At 35.8% G+C, this 23,845-nt stretch overlaps 2 protein-coding genes across 14 annotated transcripts in view; one reads left to right on the top strand and one right to left on the bottom strand.

Moving 5' to 3' along the window:
- LOC105493191 (CD302 molecule) overlaps positions 1-23,845 on the top strand; it is a 53,232-nt gene that overhangs the window by 17,688 nt on the left and 11,699 nt on the right. For 2 of the 7 annotated variants that reach the window (XM_011760701.3, XM_011760702.3), the window contains exons 6-8: positions 2,702-2,900; positions 22,673-22,706; positions 22,946-22,999. In XM_011760701.3, coding sequence (XP_011759003.2) covers positions 2,702-2,900; positions 22,673-22,706; positions 22,946-22,999 — 287 coding nt within the window. Of the gene's footprint in view, positions 1-2,701; positions 3,208-5,143; positions 6,299-7,341; positions 7,473-22,672; positions 22,707-22,945; positions 23,000-23,845 lie in introns of those variants that run through there. The other 5 variants (XM_071072848.1, XM_071072847.1, XM_011760703.3 and 2 more) reach the window with 4 other exon arrangements.
- Positions 6,142-23,845, bottom strand: part of MARCHF7 (membrane associated ring-CH-type finger 7) — a 54,975-nt gene continuing 37,271 nt past the window's right edge. For 6 of the 7 annotated variants that reach the window (XM_011760696.3, XM_011760698.3, XM_071072841.1 and 3 more), the window contains 5 exons: positions 22,131-22,300; positions 15,586-15,695; positions 11,671-11,784; positions 10,001-10,049; positions 6,142-7,424 (listed from right to left, as the gene is read on the bottom strand). In XM_011760696.3, coding sequence (XP_011758998.2) covers positions 7,366-7,424; positions 10,001-10,049; positions 11,671-11,784; positions 15,586-15,695; positions 22,131-22,300 — 502 coding nt within the window. In that variant the 3' untranslated portion in view covers positions 6,142-7,365. Of the gene's footprint in view, positions 7,425-7,777; positions 7,803-10,000; positions 10,050-11,670; positions 11,785-15,585; positions 15,696-22,130; positions 22,301-23,845 lie in introns of all 7 variants that reach the window. The other variant, XM_071072843.1, reaches the window with a different exon arrangement.

The raw sequence follows: 23,845 nt of genomic DNA, 5'->3' as shown, positions 1-23,845 counted from the left end.
GAAGAATACTTTCAACAGAATTAAGGTGTCCATCGTCGGATGCACCTAGTGTGGCAAGCAGACAGGAAAGGGCAAGTTAGTCCAAACTGGGTTCAGCAAAGGTTACTAGAGAGGACACGGGAGTTAAATCTTCAAGGACAGGTTATCTGAGATGACAAATCAGGACCAAGGTGAAGGGTTGAATTTTTGCTGTCACTAAATGGACTTGGGCAAGTCATTTAAACCCTGTGCCTCAGAATTACATGCACACAGTTGGCACTCAAACTAACCTGAGGTTACAGCCCAACAAAATGTTTCATATAGTTTTTGAGGTGGATTATACATAGTTCGGTCCTCAGATGATCAGTGTTTAGAACTAGGGCATGAAAGTAGCAGCCAAATAGGAAACAGAAGAAAAATGTGTAGTCTTGATAATTAATAGAGAGGAAGTCTATAATTTCCAGATTGGATGACTGGGCAGTGGCTATTTGCAGGAATTCAGAAGCGATTTGGGAGTAAAGTGGGGGTACACACACATATTTATCTATGGATTTACATACAAAACTTGAATGGTTGAGATCAACCATGGAAAGCTTTGAGTCCACAAAGATGACTAGGAAGCAGTCGTCTGAAAAACAGAAGAGAGCAAAGTCAAGGAAGCCAAGTGAGGAGGTAACTTCAAGTCTGGACCGCTAACAATCTAGTTGCCTCAGGTTGAACTAAAACATTCACGTGTTTATGCATGTAGTCATAAAGAGATCATTGTTGACCTTTGCCACAGGAATTTCAGAATGTTGAGAAAATGGATTAAATGGGCTTAAGAAATGACAAAGAAGTGAAAGCTTGTTTCAGTGTTTGTTATGTCTCCTCAAGTAAGGAACATTGTTAGGCTAAAAAGTATTTTTCCTAAATTTTGTTTCTTTAAAAAAGTAGGATTTCATGGTAAATAGCTATTATACGCTCAAGCAATGGATTTTTCCTTTAATGAGGTAGATAATAGATTTCCTAATGTAAAACTATCCTAACCTCCAGATACAAACTACACATTGTTTTAATACACTGCTCATCAGTTGCCTTGACAACTGACTTTGTCACACATTTAATAGTATGCAGCTAACTAAAACCCCTGGAGTCAACTTTGGCTAAAGGTCACTTGCAGAATGTGAAAATAAAAGCAGCATATATACTTACTGTGTCTCACCCATCTTGGATGCTGTCCAGTTCTTAGGATGCCAGGTCTTTTAAAGCTATATAATTTAGTGTGTAAATATTTCTCAATTACCATGATCTTTCAGACTTGTTTTTCTGTATTACCATCATGTAATACCTATTTTTAACGTAGATGCTACTGATTATGAAGCTATTACTGTACAATCATTAGTAGACTGAAATAAAGTGTGTTCACATTGGTAAAGTTAAGGTTCTACACTGAAAATGGGCTATGTTAATTTTAAGAAAACTAACTACGGGGCTGGGCACAGTGGTCCACACCTGTAATCCCAGCACTTTGGGAGGCCGAGGGGGGCAGATCACTTGAGGCCAGGGGTTTCAGACCAACCTGGGCAACATGGCAAAACTGTGTACTAAAAATACAAAAATTAGCTGGACATCATGGTATGTGCCTGTAATCTCAGCTACCCGGGCTAACACATGAGAATCACTGGCACCCAGAAGGCGAAGGTTGCTGTAGCCAAAAACTATGGAAGAACCCCATTTGAACTCAGTTTACAGAATTCTTGGCGTTTTTTTTTTTTTTTTCATTTTAATGTCTTTAATAATACCAACAAATCCACCCTCACACCTTACCAAATCTTTACTACCAAATTTTATTTCAGGATTAAAAGATAATTCACTTGTGACCATTTCCTCACTCCTCCCAAAAAATCCTGTCAATATCTGAAAAATATCAATGGCTCTCCCTCACTTTAACAAATAATTTGGCCAGATTTATCTCACTAATCTTATATACTTCCAGGTCTCATTTTAACAAGCACCAGTTAGAAATAATGGGTATTATGAATATATTTAATAATCAAAAATCTGTCAAAATTATTCGAAAATTTTTCACATTCTTTAGTCTATTACTATACATAATACAAGTACCTGCCCAAAAGTATTTTCATCCTCCTAAACCAAGTTACTTTCCTCAATTTATTAAACTGGATTCTTATAGAAAGATTACAAGAGTTTGAACAGGCAAGAACTGCAAAGTTGTACATACTTATAGAACTTTAGGGAAACACACAAAGAATGAATGAATGCAGACACCCAAAAGCAAGGTACTTTTACTGCAGCTCTTGGGTGTTTTTTTCAGGTAAACAAATCTTAAATCCCCAAAGCCAGGTGAACCATTAAACCTCAGTAATGTAACACATTATCTAAATACTAGAATTCCTAAAGGGAACAGTAGGTCTGAATTTGTAGTCTTAGAAAGTAAAGCAAAGGAACACAAACTGGAGCATGGTGTACTTGGGTGATTTCCATTTTGGGATCTTCAGTAGAGTGGAGAAGTGCACAACTTCCTAGAAAATTTGAGTAATATTCTTCAGGCCAAGAAATATAAATCTTGATAGGAACAAATGTGCAATTTTTGGTTTTCTCATCAGTGTGGGAAATTCTCAACAGAGAAATGTTTAAAAAAACTACAGTTGTGCTCATCAAAATATACTTGCAACTTGTGTACCCTAATCTCCCATATGTTCTTCTGTCTTTTCCTTTTCAGATAACCATATTTTAATATCAGCTTTGGTGATTGCTAGCATAGTAATTTTGACAGTTTTGGGAGCAATCATTTGGTTCCTGTACAAAAACCATTCTGATTCTCGTTTCACCACAGTTTTTTCAACCGCACCCCAATCACCTTATAACGAAGACTGTGTTTTGGTAGTTGGAGAAGAAAATGAATATACTGTTCAATTTGAGTAAGTTTTTGGTAATCTTGCACTAAGACATCAACAAAATGCCCTGGCAGAGATTCTTGGGAAAAATTTTAATATAAAACTTGACATTGGATATTAGAGCTTTAATGGTTTTCCTTATTCCAGTAACATTTTTATGTATTCATGTTGTGAAAAGAATCTTTAGGTTCATTAAAAAAACAGGTTTTAGAAATGATCTTAGATCTAATATAGTGATTTTAAGCATCCTGTCAAATGCAGAATCTGTCACTTGAATGAAGGAAAGCTTAAAGCCCAAGAAGCAGATAAAAATAAAAGCTCAGCCTATTTATCTTGCCTGCCGTATCTTCCCTTCTAGTTGACCACATACGTTTATTAGTAAACATGAAATGGGGAATAAGTGATTTTAAGTACATTCCATACATTTAAGTATCTTTGATAATTGTTTCTTTGGCAGATAATTCCTCTAGAATGTGTATTTCATGATTTAGATGAAGAAAATTTTACAACTTTTAACACCCCACACCACATAATTTTAGTTTCATTACACACACCATTTTATCACAAATGACTCATTTTAATTAATGTTTATAAGTCTTTTGAAACAAAATATGATCGCTGTGTCCAGGATGGCATGGAGAAAGCTGGCAATTAGGTTAACACTTATATATCCTAGTGCCCCTTTAAGGATTTCTTTCTTGCCACCGTACCTTTTGTACCTTCCCCTGTACAAAGTATTTCATTCTCCTCAAGCATTTATAAATTTTTCCTTCAACGACATGAAAACTGTGTAAACAAAAACCGAAGAAAAACACTAAGTACAACTGTAGTGACAATGATCAGTTTTCAGTGCATTTATTGTACATTTTAAGAAAAAGGTGAAAATCATTTGGGGAGTAAAAAAATGAAAAAGCTGAAATGAGTGTTTTCCTCACCATCAATAAATCAAAAACAGGAAAGATAGAATGTATAAATTTCACATAAATTACTCATGTATCACTTATCAATGGGGATACGTTCTAAGAAATGCATAGTTAGGGAATCTTCTTGTGTGAAAATCAGCTTGTACTTACACAAACCCAGATGGTATGGCCTATTTTGTTCCAAACCTACACAGCATGTTACTGTGCCGAATACTGCAGACAACTGTAACACAACGGTATTTGTGTATCTAAATATAGAAAAGGCACAGTAAAAATATGGTCTACTAAGGGAACACTGTTCTATATGTGATCCATTACTGACTGAAGTATATTGTCTATATTTAGAAGTCTGAAGCTCAAAGAAAAGTAATCCCTCTCCTGAATCCACACCCCATCAATTATCTTACTTTCTTATGGGGAGATACACTATCTCACTAGCTTGACTAATGGCAACAAAGTCCCAGCTTTTGTAATCTTTTTATTGACCACATGAATCGAAAACACTCATCACAATTAACGGCACTATCATTAATGAGACATAAGTAACTAAAAAGTGACACAAAACTATTAACAGTGTGGCTATGTGGTACTGAAAATGCAGGCATTACACCAGCTGTTACATAAGCACAAGCATGCTCTGTAAGAGCTTTACATTTCTGAGATGTGGTGTAGTGTTTGAGATGTCTATTTTATTATTGATAGACTATTACTAATGTCAATATTGAACACTACCTTGGAATTCCTCCCTGGTTTTCCTATCCGAATTGTACCACTCCTTGAAGAACTACAGGCAAAGTAAAATTATGGCGTTATTATATCAACTAAGAGTTCTAAAGGAGTTCTTAAAGGAGTGGTAGAATTTGGGTAGGAAAGTGATTAAGTCCAACTTAAAACCAACACTCTCAAACATCTAGAACTACAATGTCCAATAAGCCACTAACCACATGAGGCTATTTAAGTAAATTAAGTATAGTTTAAAATCCAGTTTCCCAATTACATTAGCCACATTGTCAAGTGTTCAAATCACAGGTGGTTAGTGGCTACCACACTGGGCAACATACATCATAGAACATTTTCATTATAGCAAGCTTTATTGGGCAGTGCTGCTCTTAAATCCTACCTTCCACTCAACTCCCATACAACTTTCTTTTGTATGTTTTGATACTTTCTACCTAATGGCAACTCTTCCAAAACAGCTGTTTTAAACTCTGATTTAATTTTCAACATTTGGTTTCATGGCCTCTGGTAATGAAGTGCTATATACATATATGAGTCGTCTCGCTCTGTCGCCCAGGTTAGAGTGCAGTGGCTCAATCTTGGCTCACTCCAATCTCTGCCTTGCAGGTTTTCAAGCAATTCTCCTGCCTCAGTCCCCTTAGTAGCTGGGACCACAGACATCTGTCACCACACCTGGCTTTTTGTATTTTTGGTAGAGACAAGGTTTCACCATATTGGCTGGGCTGGTCTCAAACTCTTGACCTCAAGTGATCCACCCACCTTGGTCTCCCAAAGTGCTGGGAGTACATGCGTGAGCCACCACGCTCGGCCTACATTTTAATTTTCTTTATATACCAGAACATCTATAACAGGCCCCTTATCTACTCATTAGTCAAGAGATAATTGGATTACACACGCGGGCTTGTTTACTACATTCAGAATGTAGAAACTGCTTTCTTCAACATCTTGGTTTTAGCTAGTAATAACAATATAATTCTTTGGCAGATATTTAGAGTAACATTTTAAACTACATTTTCTTAGAAAATTGCATTCTTTGTAGTGAGCAGTGTATGGTCTCTTTTGTTCAGAATTTAAAACTGATAACCAATGAAAGCCTTTTCTCTAATTCCTCTACTGTCATTTACATGATAATCTGAAGCTAATATGACAATATTTAAATACTAAGTGGTACTAGGGAACTAAAAGAATACTGTAAAGCTTAAGCCATTGTTATCACTGTCATTTAGCATTTAATGACAAAACTATACAGAATTATCTTATATGCATACCAATCAATGTTTTGTACCATTTAGTTAAAATTTTTAAATAAAGTTTTATGGGTTAAGCAGAACATAATTGTCATACTGAATTTTATTAAAAGTATATATACTTCAAATTCAAAGCATCCCTAAGGACCCACAGAATATATTAAAACTACCACCCTAAAATTTTATATTTTTGCTTTAAGACAGACAATGCAAAGATAACTGGCAAGAGGTGAGCAATATTTTAGAACATTTATATTACTGCTTAAAATGAGATTTGCAATTTTAATAAAATTATTGGTTATGAAGTTTGATGTCTTCTTTGAGCACCAGTTTAAAAGGAAACATTTCAAACTAAAATAAATCAGTGTGCACTTTATTTCGAGCCAATGTTTTACATAAGACCAACAAACTAAGTGTGGGCAAATTGTTCATTCACTTGAGAAATTACATGGTTCCATTTAGGTTTGAAAAAGTAGTTTGTTGCCATAACATCAGACCTTAAGGTGTTTTAAAGTGTATCCTAAGGGTATTGACAGAAGAAAAATACAGTGTTGTGGAAGTATACACAACTCATGACCACAGTATAGATCCATTCGTGGTAAATAATGTTCATCTGTTCTCCAAAGGTAGTGAAAAATATTAAGTCATCAAATAAATGCTCAGAATTACCAAGGAACAGTTAGAAACGACCAGGATCCAAACAGGTTATTTATATATTTATCTATAAAGAAGTGACAACACTAAAAAACACATTGAAAACCAGTGTTTTAAACTCTGAATGTGGGATTTAAAAATATTCCATTAACTTAAGATTGCAATAATTTTTTTTAAAACCAAATAGCATTTGACTGGCAAGTCTCATATAATTTAGAGCTGTAATATTCCTAAAAGGAATATCTACATACTATAGCCTATCAAATATAATCTGCATTCTACAAATCAATACAAAAATCTATCCATCATTTATACATTTTATATTTATATACTTTTTAAAAATTAGATTTTATTGCTAAGTGAATTTGGAATTCAAATTAAATTTGGAAACCTAATATAATGCTCTTCTCATAACCTCCCCATTCTTTTTTAAATTTTTAAACACTGGAAGCAAATGATTATCAAAATGAGACTGCAACTTAAGGCATTTTAAAAGAAAAAATAATTAGGTGCCATATAGCATTTTATTTCAAAAGTATATTTTGTCCCACTTTTCTCACTAGCAAGAGTAAAACACAAACCTTTTTTCATAAATAAGACTACAGTAATCAGAACACAAAAAAAGGGTTGATAGGCATTGCTTATTTAAAACAAGGGTAATACTTCCCCACTTACTTAAAAGAAAAAAACTTTTTGATTACCAGTTTATAAACATCAGATTTGCTATGTTAAAAAGTCCAGCAGAATTTTAATTCAGCAACACTTGAGAATGAATATATATATACAGGCATACATGTGTATGTATATATTCATTTTATATATAGTAAATGTATTTATTAGCCATTCCCCCACAAAAGTAATTTATATTTAATTGCCATTTTTAATAAACATTTGTGTTTACAGATCATCCATCTGTCTTATATGAAGTTAGGCAATATCAAATGTCCTGTTATGGTCTCCATCTTCTTCGGAATCATCCTCTGAAGCTGTTGAAAGAAAACAGGATGATCAAGAATGATTTTAAGGGGGATAAGAATGGGAAGTGTAAATATGAAGCCAGAACAGCAATGACTTGTAAAAACAAAAGTCCCAATTTAGTATACTGTTTGATCAAAATGATAAGTTGTATGACAGGGTTAGGGTGGTTTGACCAACCACAATGCTCCCGCCCCCACATCTTTTTGTAATGTTATATCAATTTTTATAAAAATGAAAATGCTTAAAAATGTGGTTCAAGAGCATCTTCTAAAATGTTTCTGAGATCAGTCTGTGTTCATAGTAGCTAATGATATATAAACACTAGGAAAAAAGTGAACTTAAGGCAAGTGCTCTCACACACCTGAGTAGAATCTGGCTTATTACCGCTGCATGTTTGATGCATCCGATGAGAATGAAAAGAAATGTACATAGAATAAGAGGTTATGGGTGTTCTTGCAATTTACATCAAAGCTATGTCTATACAATGCCAAGATAAAAGTTCATTTAGTAAGTCAAAAAAGCTTCATATAGACACAGCCTAAATTAAAATAATTGGATTCAGTAAAAACCTACTGTTGATTATTCCCCTTTCTCCACACTGTCAGAAACTTATCACTTTTGCAACATTTCTGACCTCAATTTATTCAAGAGTCACTAGTGGCTCAAGAGTTAAAAATAAAGCATCCTCGGTGTCTTTAGGAAAGACATAGTAAGTATAAAACTATGAATTCTGTGAACTGCTTTGCATGTGAAAGAAAATGCAAGCTCACTAAAATAAACATCTAACCAGCATCTTTCCCCCATTATCAAGGGCAAAAAGGCTTAATGCATTCTCTATTTATATTTACACTGGACAAATTAAGAGCATCCAACAAACAGAATCAACCTAGGGCAAAGCACAGAAAAACTATGCAACACTAATAGATTTAAATCCATTTAATAAATGACACAAGCATATAACTAACTCATGACTGATATAAACTCTTATGCTGTATTACTGAGAAATACCAAACTAAAAGATTATATAGCTTATTAAGGAACTTCTTGTGTTTTTCCATTTAACTCTACAGGAGAGGACAATTTAGTCAGAACCCATTTCAGAACGTATTAATACTCTGATATTTAGGGGTTAACTTGCCCCTTGTCTTTCATGCTCATTTGAGTTTGGACATATTTCACCTTCATCTTTCTCTTCCCACATGTTAGGAATAGACAATACTATGTTTAAGAAATCAAATTTTAAACGAGAATGTTAGTTTTTTAAAATGGAGAAATCTGGGGAAAACATACACTGAAACAAATTACTATCATGATATTGGACAAAGTATAAATTGTAATTTAAAAAAACAGAGACCTTTGTATTAGGCCAACCTAAGGGATCTGAAAGAAGGTATAAAGAGAAAAAATTTTATACCAAGTGAATTCGCACTGACTCCTTTCTTTTCACATATCCTAATTAAAATTGTGAAAATATGTTACCTGGTTTCATCTCAAGACCTTTTAAAAGTTGATAGTAGTATAGAATTAATGACAAAAATCTATGATTTAGATTACCTAGAATTAAAAGGTTCCTATGAGGACTAAGTCTTTTTTAAACCTTACTTCAAAGGATGCTGAGCTTTCTGTAAAAGTAAAAATGTTGTGCGCACTATAGATAACATTCCAAATAATTTGAAGATGAGTACAGAAAGTAATTCTTCAGTATTCAACTGCAGAATACATATTTTAAAAAGACACTTCAGGGAGTGTTTTGGAATGGGCAACAAAGGGTGAAAAAGTAAAATATGTAGGGGGTGGGTGGGGTAATCTTCAATTTCTAGCTGTTCCAGAGCCAATACATGTGCCCACATGGTATGAAGCACACTGGAAGTTACAGGACATTAAGAAGAGGATAGGCTGTAGAGATGCCTGTAAAGATTTGAGAATTAAGTGCCTTCACTTATAATCCCAGCCAGAAATCCTGAGGCTGGAATGTGATCTTAAGAGACTGGAGCTGTTGGCAGTGCTGGCTACCTATTAAAGGTCCATGAGGACCTAAAAAAGCCAAACAACAACAACAACAAAAAACCCACAAACAAAAGCCCTTTATGGCTTCTGATATGGATTCAGAATTAGGATTCCCTGTCCCATATTTTCCTGGAATCATATATAAGCCCAGGAATAATCTCTTATGATCTAACAAAGCTGAGTAACAGGTAAAATTTCTTACCAAAAACAAAACAAAACAAAATCCTAACAGATTAAGAAATGTGGTTTGATTAGTAGTTAAGATTTATGCCTTCGTTTTTATTATAAATCCTGAAATCAAGGTGATCAACAATAAATTTCTCTTTGAAAAAAAAAAAAGTAAAATGCAGTTAAAATTACATCCTTCCATACCTTAAAATATGCTTTAAAACAAAACAACAACAAAAAACACAAATGTCAGTTGCCCAACCCATATTTCCCAAATCAATCATTTTGGTATTATTAAGTCTATAAATGAGCTCTAATTTGGCAGAACAGAATATATACTTAGGTTTTGCTTTGGGTTTAATTTGCAAAAGTAAATTCAACAAGTCTGGGGAGGGGAAATTCCACCTACTTTCGAGATCTTCCATATGTGCCTGAAGAGTTCTTGCAAGGTTAATAAACTAGAAACAATGCAGAAAGAAATACAGTAGTTTAAATGTTGCAAATGGCTCTAGAGAATCAGTATAGGAGATTCATTTCTACTTAAAAAGTCAAACATCATTTTAAGCCTTTAAATAGGGGTTTTTCTCCCCCCAATATCAAAAATCACAAGCTTAATGGTATTAATTTTTAAATGTTTTATATAATCTTTATAATCATGTAGAAACCAGTTTTTAAAAATTGGGAGCAGATACAATAATTTTATCCAATGATATTGCTTATAAACACTTCAAAAAATAATGAAATGGAGGAAAAAAAACCCAAAAAACCACCCTTGTATTTGGACCCAAATAAATTCAGTTTCAGTGGGCACACACACACACACACACACACACACACACACACACAAACTCCCAAGAACCAATATTTTCCTACCTACATTTGATAAAAGTATACATTTGGTTCTATACATTAAAAAAAATCCTAATGACTTCCACTTTGGAGTATCATTCAACATTCTGTAATTTCCCACTTTTAAAACTTAATACGAACTTTTAGAAACACATGAATTCAAAAGTTCTTAGATGTTTTATATGGTTTATTCATTCTGAAGACTTAAGGTACCTTTTTAGAAATCATTTTATGGTATTAAGGTTTTAAGGGTTCACAATTTCTAAAGTACTTAGAAGTCAAGAGATCTTTGCTCAAATTCTGAATGCTCCTGATAGATAATATGAATGCTCTTCAATGATAATTATCTATTAACTGGCTCACTGGAATAATGTCCACATGATGATAAAATAAAGAAAAATATTTTACTAATTTAGAAAGAATATTATATACGTTGAATTGCAGTTACTTGATAATGTTCAAAATAAAAACATTACATGATCTCTACTACATTTTTATCACCGAAGTTAACATTTATATAAGGAAGTCTGAAGGATATATTTATGAACACATTTCAAGATATGAAGTGTTCAGAATGCTACAATAATGGCAGATATATAGAGACCTTAGCCCTTGCTACACAAAATGGCCCAGGCAGCAGAGCATAAAGTTTCTTCTGGTACACTGAGGCAAAGAGCATCATTTACTTATAAATACCTAAGATACAGCTAGCCCAAATGTCATATTACGGCCAACAGCGTACACAGTAAACAACCAACTATTCCATATCTAAAATACTTTGTAATATGGACACTTTAAAATTAGTACACTGGTAATCTTTTGTAGAACAGTAACAAATAAATTGAAGTTAATTTCCCATACTCTTTGGCTTTTGGAGTTCAATTTCAGGTTTCTAAGTGATAATACTCAGGTTTTGTTTTTGTTTTAATAATAAAAAGCCCATTTTCCCTTGATGTTTCCAATTCTGTTTTTCAATGAAATACATTCCAATTACCTTCGAGAGCCAGAAAATTACTTCTTTCTCTAAAATAACTTTATGAGAAAATCAGGCTGCTTGTTATAGAATACAGCAATTTCCATTAAATCTACAGTATCTTTATTTTTAAGAAACATTTAAAAAATAAAAGCTTCCCAAAGGAAGTAAGATGTCAACATATAAAACAATCTGCTTTCCAAGGCAAACACTTGCTGCATCATACCCTCCCTCTCCCCGACTTCATTATTACTTACTCGGACACGTGTGCTTGGTTCATTTGTATTTCCCATCATATCAGAAAAGCTTTGTTCGCACAAGTGCAGTAACACCACTAGGTAGAGACCAGAGCTGATAAACTCATACTCAGCCTTCAATAGGGAAGCAAACAGGAGAAAAGAAAAATACAGAGAATGAAAAATTAGTAGAATTGAGATTGATACTCACAGTACACTGATAAACTAGAGGAAATGTATTCATATCCAGTTCCTAGTAAGGGATACAATGCCATTTATTAAGAAAAAAGACTATCCTTTATAATTTCATAAAATTTTACTTTTTATTCTCATACAGTCTTCTTTAGTGTAATGACTTTATATAAAAATGGAACTTTTAAATAATTTGATGGTGGAATGAATGCTTTGGTTTTCCATAAAGCTCACAGATTTCATTATACAAATGGCTATAGCTATATATGCTTAGTTAAAAATTACATTTCATCTATAGCTATGCCAATATACTACTATAACTATTCTGATAGCTCAAGTGTTTTTCTGTGTAATACAATGAACTTAAAGGCACAGTAAATAAAAGAATGAATAAAGGTAAGAGATCATTCACACAGAAATTTGTAGTTAGTAAAAACAGTTCTTCAAAACTGTTCTGTTGTGTTAACCTAAAAAGCAGCAGCTGAGACAAAATTAACAGAGTTTATTTTAGTTAAGGTTCAGGACTGCTGCCAGGCTCACACTTCCAAGTTGCCTTGGGGAGAGTGCCCCAGAGAACAAAAGAAAAGCTCAAATTTTTAAAGAAAAAAGGACAAATCCAGAAGGGAGAGGTAACAAAAGTTGTTCATTCTGAATTCTCAACATTGGTTTACAGAAATAATGTTGGTTAGTGATTGGCTATACACTATTGAACTATAGGGTATATGACATTTTATGTCTACTTGGCACTAGTTAGTCTAGAAGCCCCAAAGTAAGCAGCTTCAAGAGGTATTTATTTAGCTCAAGGGAGAGTGAGATGCGAATGCTGTCACATTTTAAATACTTCTCTGAACCTGGTAATTTAAAGGGGTTCATATTACTCAGATTAAAAGTTTCTCTCCCCCGCCCACAGATGTTTTCAAGCCATGAATATAAATCATAAATATAGTATTATTAAAAATCTAATCTGTCCTGTAATTTTTACAGTGAACTATTTACAAACTGAATTGGGCAACTGGTTCATTGGACGTCAAGAACTCTATGTTGTTAGTACCAGCTTCAGCAACTAACTGGTTATCAGTCTACTGAGTATTCAAGAAATCTGAGGCCAGTTGTGGTGGCTCACACCTATAATCCCAGCACTTTGGGAGGCTGAGGTGGGTGGATCACTTGAGGTCAGGAGTTCAAGACCAGCCTGGCCAACATGGCGAAACCCTGTCTCTACTAAAAACACAAAAGTTAGCTGGGTGTGGTGGTGGGAGCCTGTAATACCAGCTACTTGCTACTTGGGAGGCTGAGGCAGGAGAATCGCTTGAACCCGGGAGGCAAAGGTTGCAGTTGGCTGAGATCGTGCCATTGTACTCCAGCCTGGGCGACAAGAGTGAAACTCCATCTCAAAAAAAAAAAAACAACAAAAAACCAAAAACCAAAACTGAAATGATTCACTTAATAATTATTGTTGCTTATTTTGAACTTAAAAGGAAATTATATATCCAGAACACTTTTTAAAAATTTTAAATGGGGCCAATCACAGTGGCTCATGCCTGTAATCCCAGCACTTCGGGAGGCTAAGGTGGGTGGATCACCTAAGGTCAGGAGTTCAAGACCAGCCTGGCCAACATGGTGAAACCCCGTGCCTACTAAAAATACAATTAGCCTGGTGTAGAGGCGAGTGCCTGCAATCCCACCTACTTGGGAGGCTGAGGCAAGAGAATAGCTTAAACCCAGGAGGCAGAGGTTGTAGTGAGCTGAGATCGCGCCATTGCACTCCAGCCTGGGCAACAGAGCCTGGGCTCCATCTCAAAAAAAAAAAAAAAAAAAAAAAAAAGTTATCACCTTGCAAAAGATCAAGCCACTGGTTAATGTGGAAATACAAACAAATCACTTAAAATCAGTGTAGCTATCAGGCCACTAGAATCTATTGTTCATACAGAACAAACAAGTTAAAACCAGGAAGTTTAATCAAGGCTGTCATTGTTTTTACAATGACTCCACCTAGTATCTCCTAAAACTTCTAAAGAATATGGTTCATTAAAATGCTTAGAAAACTATAAAAACATTCTTGACTGAGATCAAAAAGGAAAAAACTGGCCGGGTACGGTGGCTCATGCCTATATTCCCAGCACTTTGGGAGGCTGAGGCAGGTGGATCATGAGGTCAAGAATTCAAGACCAGCCTTACCATCATGGTGAAACCCCATCTCTACTAAAAATACAATTAGCTGGGCATGGCGGCAAATGCCTGTAAACCCAGCTAGTCAGGGGGCTGAGGCAGGAGAATCGCTTGAACCCGGGAGGCAGAGGTCACAGTGAGCCGAGATCATACCAATGCACTCCAGCCTGGGCGACAAAGTGAAACTCCATCTCAAAAAAACAAACCAAAACCAAAACCAAAACAAAAGGAAAAAACTGCCTTTGAGAGACAGGATGAAGCATCTTGGGAAGGAAGATGGCAGAAGAAACAATCCTTTTGAAACCTACTCTCATTTTAAGAAGGCAAGTTATGTATTTATACTTATTTCTGCATGATTCCACTTTTCCATGTTTCCTCTGGTTTTTAAATAACAATGCTCAGCTATCTACAGAAAACTCCTTGGGCATTTAAAACATTGCCTTGCTGAAAGTCATTTTCTTTTTGGATACCTAGTGCATCGGAGAATAAAATAACATAACTGGCATTAGAGTAGCACCTATGCTACATCAACTGCTTAATGTTTCCATTCTCTAGATCAGTGATTCTTTATCTGGATCCAAGCAATTAGCTTCAAAGGATCTGGGAATCCCCTAAATTAAAGACAGAATTTGTGTCTTATATATTTTCTGAGAAGGGTACATAGTTTTAATCAGATTTTCAAAGGGTATCTATTATTCCCATACTTAAAATATATTATTGTATGATTCTATTTGTATGAAATATCCAGGATAAGTAAATCCATAAAACAACACAGACTGGTTGTTGCCAGGGGCTGACAGCACAGAATGGGGAGCTGTTCAATGGGTAGAGGGTTTTCTTTTAGAGTGATGAAAATGTTTTGGAACTAAACAGAGATGGCGGCCGCACAAAATGGTTTTTATGTTTTGTAAATCTCATTCAGTATAACAAAAGAGGGGAGACCCATTACCCCTACATTTAAAAAGTGTTTTTGTTTTCTGTTTTGTAGAGACTGGGTCTTGCTATGTTGCCAAGGCTGGTCTCAAACTCCTGGCCTCAATCATCCCGTCTTAGCCTGCCAAAGTGCTAGGTGTAAGTCTGAGCTATATTGTACCTGGCCAGAAAGTGTTTTTCAAGCACTTCATGCATTCCCTTTACAGCATATCTTTTTTTGTTTGTTTTTTTTTTAAACAAATATGCTAACCACACTTCAACAATTTGGCTCTAAAGTCACCCTTGTAATCTCCTTAAACACACATCTGCCCCACCTCCTGAATTTTCCTTCAGTAAAGAAAAAGGCGGAAATTATTGAGCTCTTCATTCTAACTGTATCATTTATGCATCTCAAAAAACTTACAGCTGTGGGGAAATAAGGTTGGCATCCCTATTTTGGAAAAACTTTCCTAAGCTTAAGGGAAAAATAAAAAAAAATTATGAAATTCTAACACCTAATGCAGTAACAGAATTATGTTAATAACATTATCATTGTTGTTATTATTTTAATGCAAGGTTTCTGACCATGATTTAATCTTTTCTTCAAGAGCTGTCCTTGAAGCATAGAATAGACACTTACCAAATTAGGCAAAATATACTAACTTGTTCATTTGCATGAGCTCTATGTAGTTCATGAATATCAAAATCCTCCAGGTTAAGCTCCAGCTTCTCTTTACATAGTTCACAGGTGGTTACAGCTTCTAATGAAGAACCTGGTAAAAATTAAATTACAAGTAAAGCTTAGTTTTACAATGTCTTCATAAAACACTTTTGCTCGCTAAGTTTTAAGCTTAAAATAAATAAAACCTTAAAGGAAAGGAGAAGAAAAGGAAATATTACATTTCTGCAGTAAACCAGTAATGTCCCCTAATAGAGCAGTCTATAATATCCAATGTGCACATTAGGTCCTGCCCTATGATAATAAGCCACCACCATAATTTAGATACCTTGGTTGTTTTCTTCCTCCCAGATACTCAGACATCCTTGATCCTGGGAAGCAGACAGAGGCAATGGAACGTCATCTGTACTTCCTACTTACTCATTAAGTACTTTGACATGATGCCATGAAAACAATGTTTAGTGATGTAACATCTCAAACACCTAGTTACACACCCAAGGTCACATCAAAGATACACCAAAGTATCTTTGATGTGACAACACATACCTAAGACCTTCTGGAGTTTAAGGAATGTGTCTGCCTTACTTGCTAGAAAGGGAAAAAAGGGACCCCACCTTTGTCCAAATAAAAACAGCTCCTTTCACTCATAAAAGGAATTAGTCTTGATATATGCTGCAACATGAACTTTTAAAACATTATGCTAAATGAAATACAGATACAAAAGCACAAGTATTTTATGACTCTACTTACATAAAATATCTGGAATATGCAAATTTAGAGACAGAAAGTAGATCAGAAGTTACCAGGGATTTGGCAGAGAAGGGAGTAGGAAGTAAGGAGTTACTGCTTAATGGTTAGAGTTTCTGTCTGGAATGATAAACAATTTTGGAAATAGGAGTGATGGTTGCACAACACTGTGAATATGAAAATTGTATACTTAAAAATGGTCAAAATGGCATATTTTATGTTATTTATGTATTTGTTTTACCAAACATTTTTTTAAAAAGAAAAAGAAAACTTCCATATTCATCTAACATTTGATTATTCCTAAGCTTTTTGGTTCCAATTTGGTAGGTAGTAGTCTTGTGTAATTAAACATGTAGGTTCTGTCTGCCTTTTCCTTTGTTGGTTTATTTTCAGATAGGGTTTCCAATGGAAAAATGGCCTTAAAATTAGAGTAAGTTGTATGAATAATAGGGTAGATAGGTTTCAATTCAATTCAACTAACATTTGTTGAGTGACTGTTATGTGCAAGCAATAATTAGAGGGTTTTGGAGATTCAAAAAAGAGTAAGTAGTAGGCCCTGCCTTCAAGGAACTCATAAAACTGCAATAACTAGTGTTAGTTAATAAGAATTTTTTAAGAGTAAAATTTGGCATAAGGTCCAAGACAGCAGTAACTTACATACATGTTCTAGAAAACAGCTGAAAGTGAGTGCTAATCTGAAGAAGCATGCTGTCTCAAAATGGGCTGTAGTCAAATTATATTGAGTTTTCACTATATTTTGAGTATATGAATAAAACCAAGCTTCTTTTTGGAGTCTAGCATATATGAAAATGTAATATGGACCTTGGAGATAATTTAATAGATTCTCTTATATCTTAGGGCTTCATTTTCCTCCTCTATGGAATAAGAGACTTATTAAGTCATTCAAATAGGCTACACACAGCTGGGAGCAACCCATTTATTCCTACACGTTTTTTCTGGAGACAAGATCTCTCTTTGCTGCCCAGCCTGGAGTGCAGGGGCATGACCATGGCTCGCTGCAGCCTCTAACTCATGGGCTCAAGGGATCCCCTTACCTTGTCCTGTTGGATTACAGGCATGAGCCACCACAGCCAGCCTACTCCTGTATTTCTTAATCAGGGCTCTCTCCATTACACCCTGACTGCATCTGCCTAAATTTGTATATCCTGTAGACTTTAGCAATCCAAATACAGTAGCTTCTTAATAAATGTTTAAATAAATCTCTACCAGAATGAACCTTCTACCAGATGGGGTCTTTGTGTAGCTCTGAGAAATACTTCTGAATACCTATCAGGAAAGTTCAGTTGCTGAGACCTAGACATTCAATTGGCCATATCTTGAAAAGTACTTATTATAACCTTATAAAACTAACTCTAGGCCAGGTGTGGTGGCTCACGCCTATAATCCCAGCACTTTGGGAGGCCACCAAGGCAGGCAGATCACTTGAGGCGAGGAGTTTGAGACCAGCCTGGACAACACGACAAAACCCTATCTCTACTAAAAATACAGAAAACATTAGCCAGGGAGGCCGCCAATGTGGGCAGACCACTTGAGGCCAGGAGTTCGAGACCAGCCTGGCCAACTTGACAAAATTTCATCTCTACTAAAAATACAAAAAATTAGCCAGGTGTGGTGATGTGCACCTGTAATCCCAGCTAACTCAGGAGGCTGAGGCAGGAGAATCACTTGAACTTGGGAGGCAGAGATTGCGGTAAGCTGAGATTGTGCTACTGCACTCCAGCCTGGTGACAAGACTCCGTCTCAAAAAACAAAAACAAACTAACTCCCATTTAATTTAACAGTGTACTTACCATGTAACTGGTACAGTGGGAAACTATGAACAATAACTCTTTTGACATTCATAACAACTTTATGAGGTATTACTCAATGTTACTCAGACAGAACTGAGGCCTAACCTAGTCTTACTTAAGAATCTTTAAGAGTGCATCTGAATCATCTGTAAATTTTTTTTTTTTGAGACTGAGTGTCACGCTTGTCACCCAGGCTGCAGTGCAATGGGGCAATCTCGGCTCACTGCAACCTCCGCCTCCTGTGTTCAAGCGATTCTCTTGCTTCAGTCTCCCAAGTAGCTGGGATTACAGGTGTGCTCCACCATGCCCAGCTAATTTTTGTATTTTCAGTAGAGACGGGGTTTCACCATGTTGGCCAGGCTGGTCTCGAACTCCTGACCTCAGGTGTTCCACCTGCCTTGGCCTCCCAAAGTGCTGGGATTACAGGTGTGAGCCACCATACCTGGCCCATCTGTATTTTTAAAAACTCCAGTGGGTGATTTTGATCAGCAGCCAGGGTTTAGAACCAATGTTAAGAAACATGCTCAAGACCCTATAGCTAGCTGAGTGTTCGAGTAAATATTCCAAACTGGGCTTGTCTAACTTCAAAAAGCCAATGTTCTTAAACAATAAACTATATTATCTGTTTTCCTCCATATCTAGCACTAACAATCCAATTATATGTATCAGAAGTTGAGTCAAGTTGTTGTTCTTCATTTTGGTAATAGCTAACATTTCTGGGCCCTTAAGTGTCAAAATACTAAGCACTTTACGTGTAATCTCTCATTTAGTACATCTAACACCTCAGGGCAGTGACTAACAAAGCCTGTGAGTTACCGTAACACCATATAGCTCAGAGAAAAGGCAGTTCCAGGTGAGATAGCTTGTTCAGAGCCTTGGGCTTAGACTAGCTTAGAAGAAAAGATACTGCTTTCTCCTCTTGTGCCCCCTAGAGGGCTACTGCTCACCACTTGACTACCACATTACTGGGAGTCTCAGGAATTTTCCCAGTATCCCCATCATCTCCAACTTGAACCCAACTCCTCCAACAGATTATTAAAATCAAAATCAGTGCCATCATACCTCACAACATAGTTGTCTGTTACCATGCTAATGATCAGACCTTTAATCTTAAACAACTATGTACATTTATTAATCTGATCTAGTTTTCTACCTTACTAGTTGTTCCTATATCCCCTGGTACTCATGGTCTAATATCAGTAAATTCCTCTAATCACCAACCTTTCTCTTTTGAACTATCTCTTTACTTTCATGCCTGAACCACAGTGCCTTCTGACTAATGATACCTATATATATGCTTCTCTAGCCATTTTATCCTCACAGTCCCTTGTAACTCAGGACCAAGAAGTGAGGGTAGTTGCCCACCCAACACACCCATTACTGTTTTCAAATCTTAATTCCCCCCTTAATCATTAATGACTTTCAGCACCTGGTTCTCTACCCTTCTTTGCCAACTAAATCCTTGGTTGTTTCAACATCCAAGACCAGTCCCATTGGATTATAACTTTCTCAACATCTTTGCTTCCAATATCACCCTTCCCCACCTCAGTCACCAACTCTAAGTTCATACCCTTGACCTCATCACAATTTGCTGCACTACCCCTAAATCTCCATTTTAAGCATCCCCTCCTCCTGTGTACCAATTCTTATTTTAGCCTACTTACATCAATGTCAATAAAATTCAGATACTCTACCTCTTTCTCACTATACACTTCCTGATGTCCTTACTTTCCTCCTGATTTTAATTTCTGTGATCGCCACAATTATGTCCTTATAGATACCCTTAACTCCCTTCATCATATTTGCCTGGCAAAAGACCTACCAGCATTGTACTCTAGTCCATACCTTTATCCCAAGCATCTGAAAACTGCTTTAAAAAAACTGTATGTGTACCTCATTTTAAAATCACTTTTACAGACACTAATACAATCTGGAAATCCTACTACACATTCACATCCTTAGAATGTTATTTTCCTCACACCTCAAAACTTCCTAACCAGCTAAAGACCTTACCTCTCTTTCTAAGAAAACAGATGCAATTAACAGAGGGAGTCATAAATCTTCCCATCAAAGCAACAAACTGATAAACACATCAACACTAGCCTTCTGAAGAGAAAATATCCTTTCTCCTATTAAGGGATAACCACTCAAGCTGTGCTCTGGACCCTATCTTCTTTCCCCTCTTTTCATATTTTTTTTTCCTCTATTAGAAGTCTCAAAATAAAAACATGCCTTAAAATTCCCTACCTCAAAATAAAACAAAAACACTTCTTGTGATCCCATGTAACTCTAATTCCTGTTCCCCATCTCCAGTCTCCTTGGTAGTAAATTTGTTCAAAGTATTGAACCTATGTTGTTGTCTATCCTTTCTTACCTACTTTTCTCTACTCAGTCTAATCTAATCAGGCTCAGGAACCCAGCATTCCAGAGATTGAAACCACGAAGAACATCTACGCTATCAAATCCAATTATTCTTTTTTCTCATTTTACTTGACCTCTCAGAAGTGCAGGGTTGATCCCACACTCCTTAAAGCATTCTTCTTTTGGCTTGCACAACACATTTTCTTGGTTTTCTTCCTTCCTAAAGGCTGCTTTTCAAATCTCCTTTGTTTTCACTAAACGTTTGGGTGTCCCAGGGCTCTGCCCTGGGCCTATTTCTTTGATATATGCTCTTCCTCTAGCTGACCTTATTTAATACCAAAACCTCAAACGTTACTCATGCGTTCATAACTGAAACTTCCAGTGTTTCTCCTGAAATGCCAGGCTTGTCTAGCTAACTGCCTACATGACATTTCCATATGGTTATCTAGTAAGCAGTTCAAATAAAATGTCCAAAACAGAACCCTTGGTTCCCTTTTCAGCTTCCTATTTCAGTAAAAGGAACTGCCGTTCACTTAACTGCTCAAGGCAAAATATGAGCTTCCCTAATTGTTCTTTCTCCTTCATTCCATCACATCCAATCTGCTGAATTGGATGTCTTACAGGATCTACCTACAAAATATACCAGAATCTACCCATTCTATCATCACGGTCACACTACTACACGTTAATCAACACCAACTCTAGCAAGTGCTCTGATAACAGACTCCTGGTTGGTCTCCCTGTACTACTCTTGTCCCCCTAAAAATCCATTCTCAGAGAAGCCAAATATAAATAAGATAATTTCATTGCCTTTCCCTTTAGTAGCTTCCCATCATATTTAAATCTAAGATTTGGGCCTTTAAAAGTCTTGCACAAACTAACTTCTGCTAATCTTTCTCATCTCAACTTTATCTCCCCTCCCCGACTAACTATACACCAGCCACACTATGCATAATTCAGCTCCTCAAATAGACCTAGGTTGATTCCCACCTTAAAGTCTTTGAACTTGCTGTTCCCTATGCTAGAGTGCTGCTTCCCCTCATCATGGAATAGCTCAGCCCTCAATTTACACGTTCTCACTTCAGAAAGGCATTTCGTTAACACCCAATATCACTACAAGAAGCAGGTGCCTTGTCTTTTTACCATCCTATAACCGACGTCTAGAACTACTGTGCCTGGCGCCATTACAGGCACTCAATGAATAAATAAATCCCCATAGTAGCCTTATTATCATAATTCGCTAAGTGACACAACAGCAACATTAGAAATAAATCTTTCTCAAGGACACACAGCTGGTAAATGGTGAGTCTATTTCCTTGATTCAAAAGGATCTTACATGATAAAAGGGACACACCAGTGATCACAAATTACAGCTGTACTATACATGTATGAAGTAGTAAATAGTTTGGTGGGAAATGAAATATAAGACACATTACTAAAAATTTACAAAGACTAATGCTCTTTAATGCTTCTGCTGAGACTTCAAAAATTAAGACACTTGTTAAAAGTCTAAATTCGACAATCTATAAATTACAAATTTGTTAACCAAAATGCATACATACATGCATCTCTTAGAAAAAATTGTGAAAACACAAAAGGGTAAATCTTACCAGAGTTAATTTTGGCCTGTAACCACTTTTTCATACACTCTTGGTGGACATACTGCAAACTTCCTGTACACTTGCATGGCTCTATCAGCAAATTAGATGATGATGCAGCTGCCATTTGACAAATTCTACATAAGTCACCTTCTTCTTCTTCTGAGTCCTCTAAAAGGAGGCTGCAAAAGAAGGCACATTTCCCAAAGCTATCATAACTCATCCTGGTTGGTTACTTCAGTCATACATAATCACAAGCTTTCTTTTTTGTTATTTCTACCCACACTGTCTCTGGGTGGAAAAAAGCAAATAGTAAAAACAACAAAGCAACAATAATTATATTCATCAGCAACCCTCTGATTGAAAATGAAAAACCCTCTCATTGAGAATAAAAATCGTAACAAATATTTTAAAGGTAAGTAAAATAGGCTATCCTATCATTTATTTTTATTTTCATATGATTAAGTAATTTTGTCATTAACAAATGACAGTTTAAGATCTGTATTTTTCTCAATGGCTTTATAAGTACTTCTAAGAGACTTTAATTTCTGCAGTATTCCAGACTACTTCAAGTCCAACAGTATAAAGGTAAGATAAACTTATCACTTTTGCCCCTTGCCTCCCCTCAAACTTTAGGGCTATTTCCATGAATTAAACACATACTGGCTTGTAGATTCTCATTTACATGTTATCAGAACCACGTTTAAACTGAAAAACTTTTGTATTACAGAAAAAAATTTAAAAGTATGCTTTAAAATTCTCCATCTGCCCCCTCCCTGCAGCAATCTTATGAAAGTTTCCATTAACCTATGTCATCTATTTAACAGGCCACTGTATACTGCTTGATACATACATGTGGAACAACAGTTTTATATAATAAGGTAAGTAATTGTTAAAATCCCTACTGCATTAGTCCACTGTTGGCATGAAACAGGTACACAGTAAATTGGTAATACAGAATGCTGAACTGTTACTGAAATACAACCCGGAATATATGGATACCTAAATGAACTTAGCAAAAGATTTGTGGAAAGAGATGGATATACAACTGCTAGGAGACTTTCATGCCCTGGGTTAATCAGACATAACCTCAACCATAAATTATTTTTAAAGACTGAAAAACATGGTATTTATATTTTACCTTTAAATTTAACTTTCTTCCCTTCATAGTTTCAACTATTTACTTGGTGGATTCAATTTTTCTGTACCATTTTTAACTGCAGAATGTCTTAAAATCCTTAGGTATGAGGAAAGATGTAATACAGGAATGCAAACATACACACACACACTCTCTCTGGCAAAGTAACCAACAAATGCTGCTTTTAAAATTAACCAGATAGAGTGGTGCTAGCTCAATCATTTCTCTCTGAAGATGACTAAAGTAATGCTTTGCTTTCTGCCTACACTACTGTAATTAAATTAATCTAACCTTGAAGGCTGAAAATATGTAACTACATCCTTTAGCAGACAGCAGACAGCCTGCAGTTGGAGGAAGCTGCTATAATAAGCAAACACTAAAGCAAACACTACCAGGGTAGAGTAAATCTCTTTCTACAAAAAAAGGAAAAATAGCAAGTTTAAAAGCAGGGAAATAACAGTCACATGGCAAAATCTGTTCTATAAAATTAAAAACAAGGAGTATGGTAGCCCAATGCCCAGCATCTCAGAAAGTGTGCAGAGTTTCCTTTATCACCTGAGTTGGATTTGAAAGCATTTTCTTACTAAAG

Source organism: Macaca nemestrina, chromosome 11 (assembly GCF_043159975.1).
Source record: "Macaca nemestrina isolate mMacNem1 chromosome 11, mMacNem.hap1, whole genome shotgun sequence".
NCBI lineage: Eukaryota > Metazoa > Chordata > Mammalia > Primates > Cercopithecidae > Macaca > Macaca nemestrina.
Note: the sequence above shows the minus strand (reverse complement) of the source record. Positions and strands in the feature narration are given on the sequence as shown.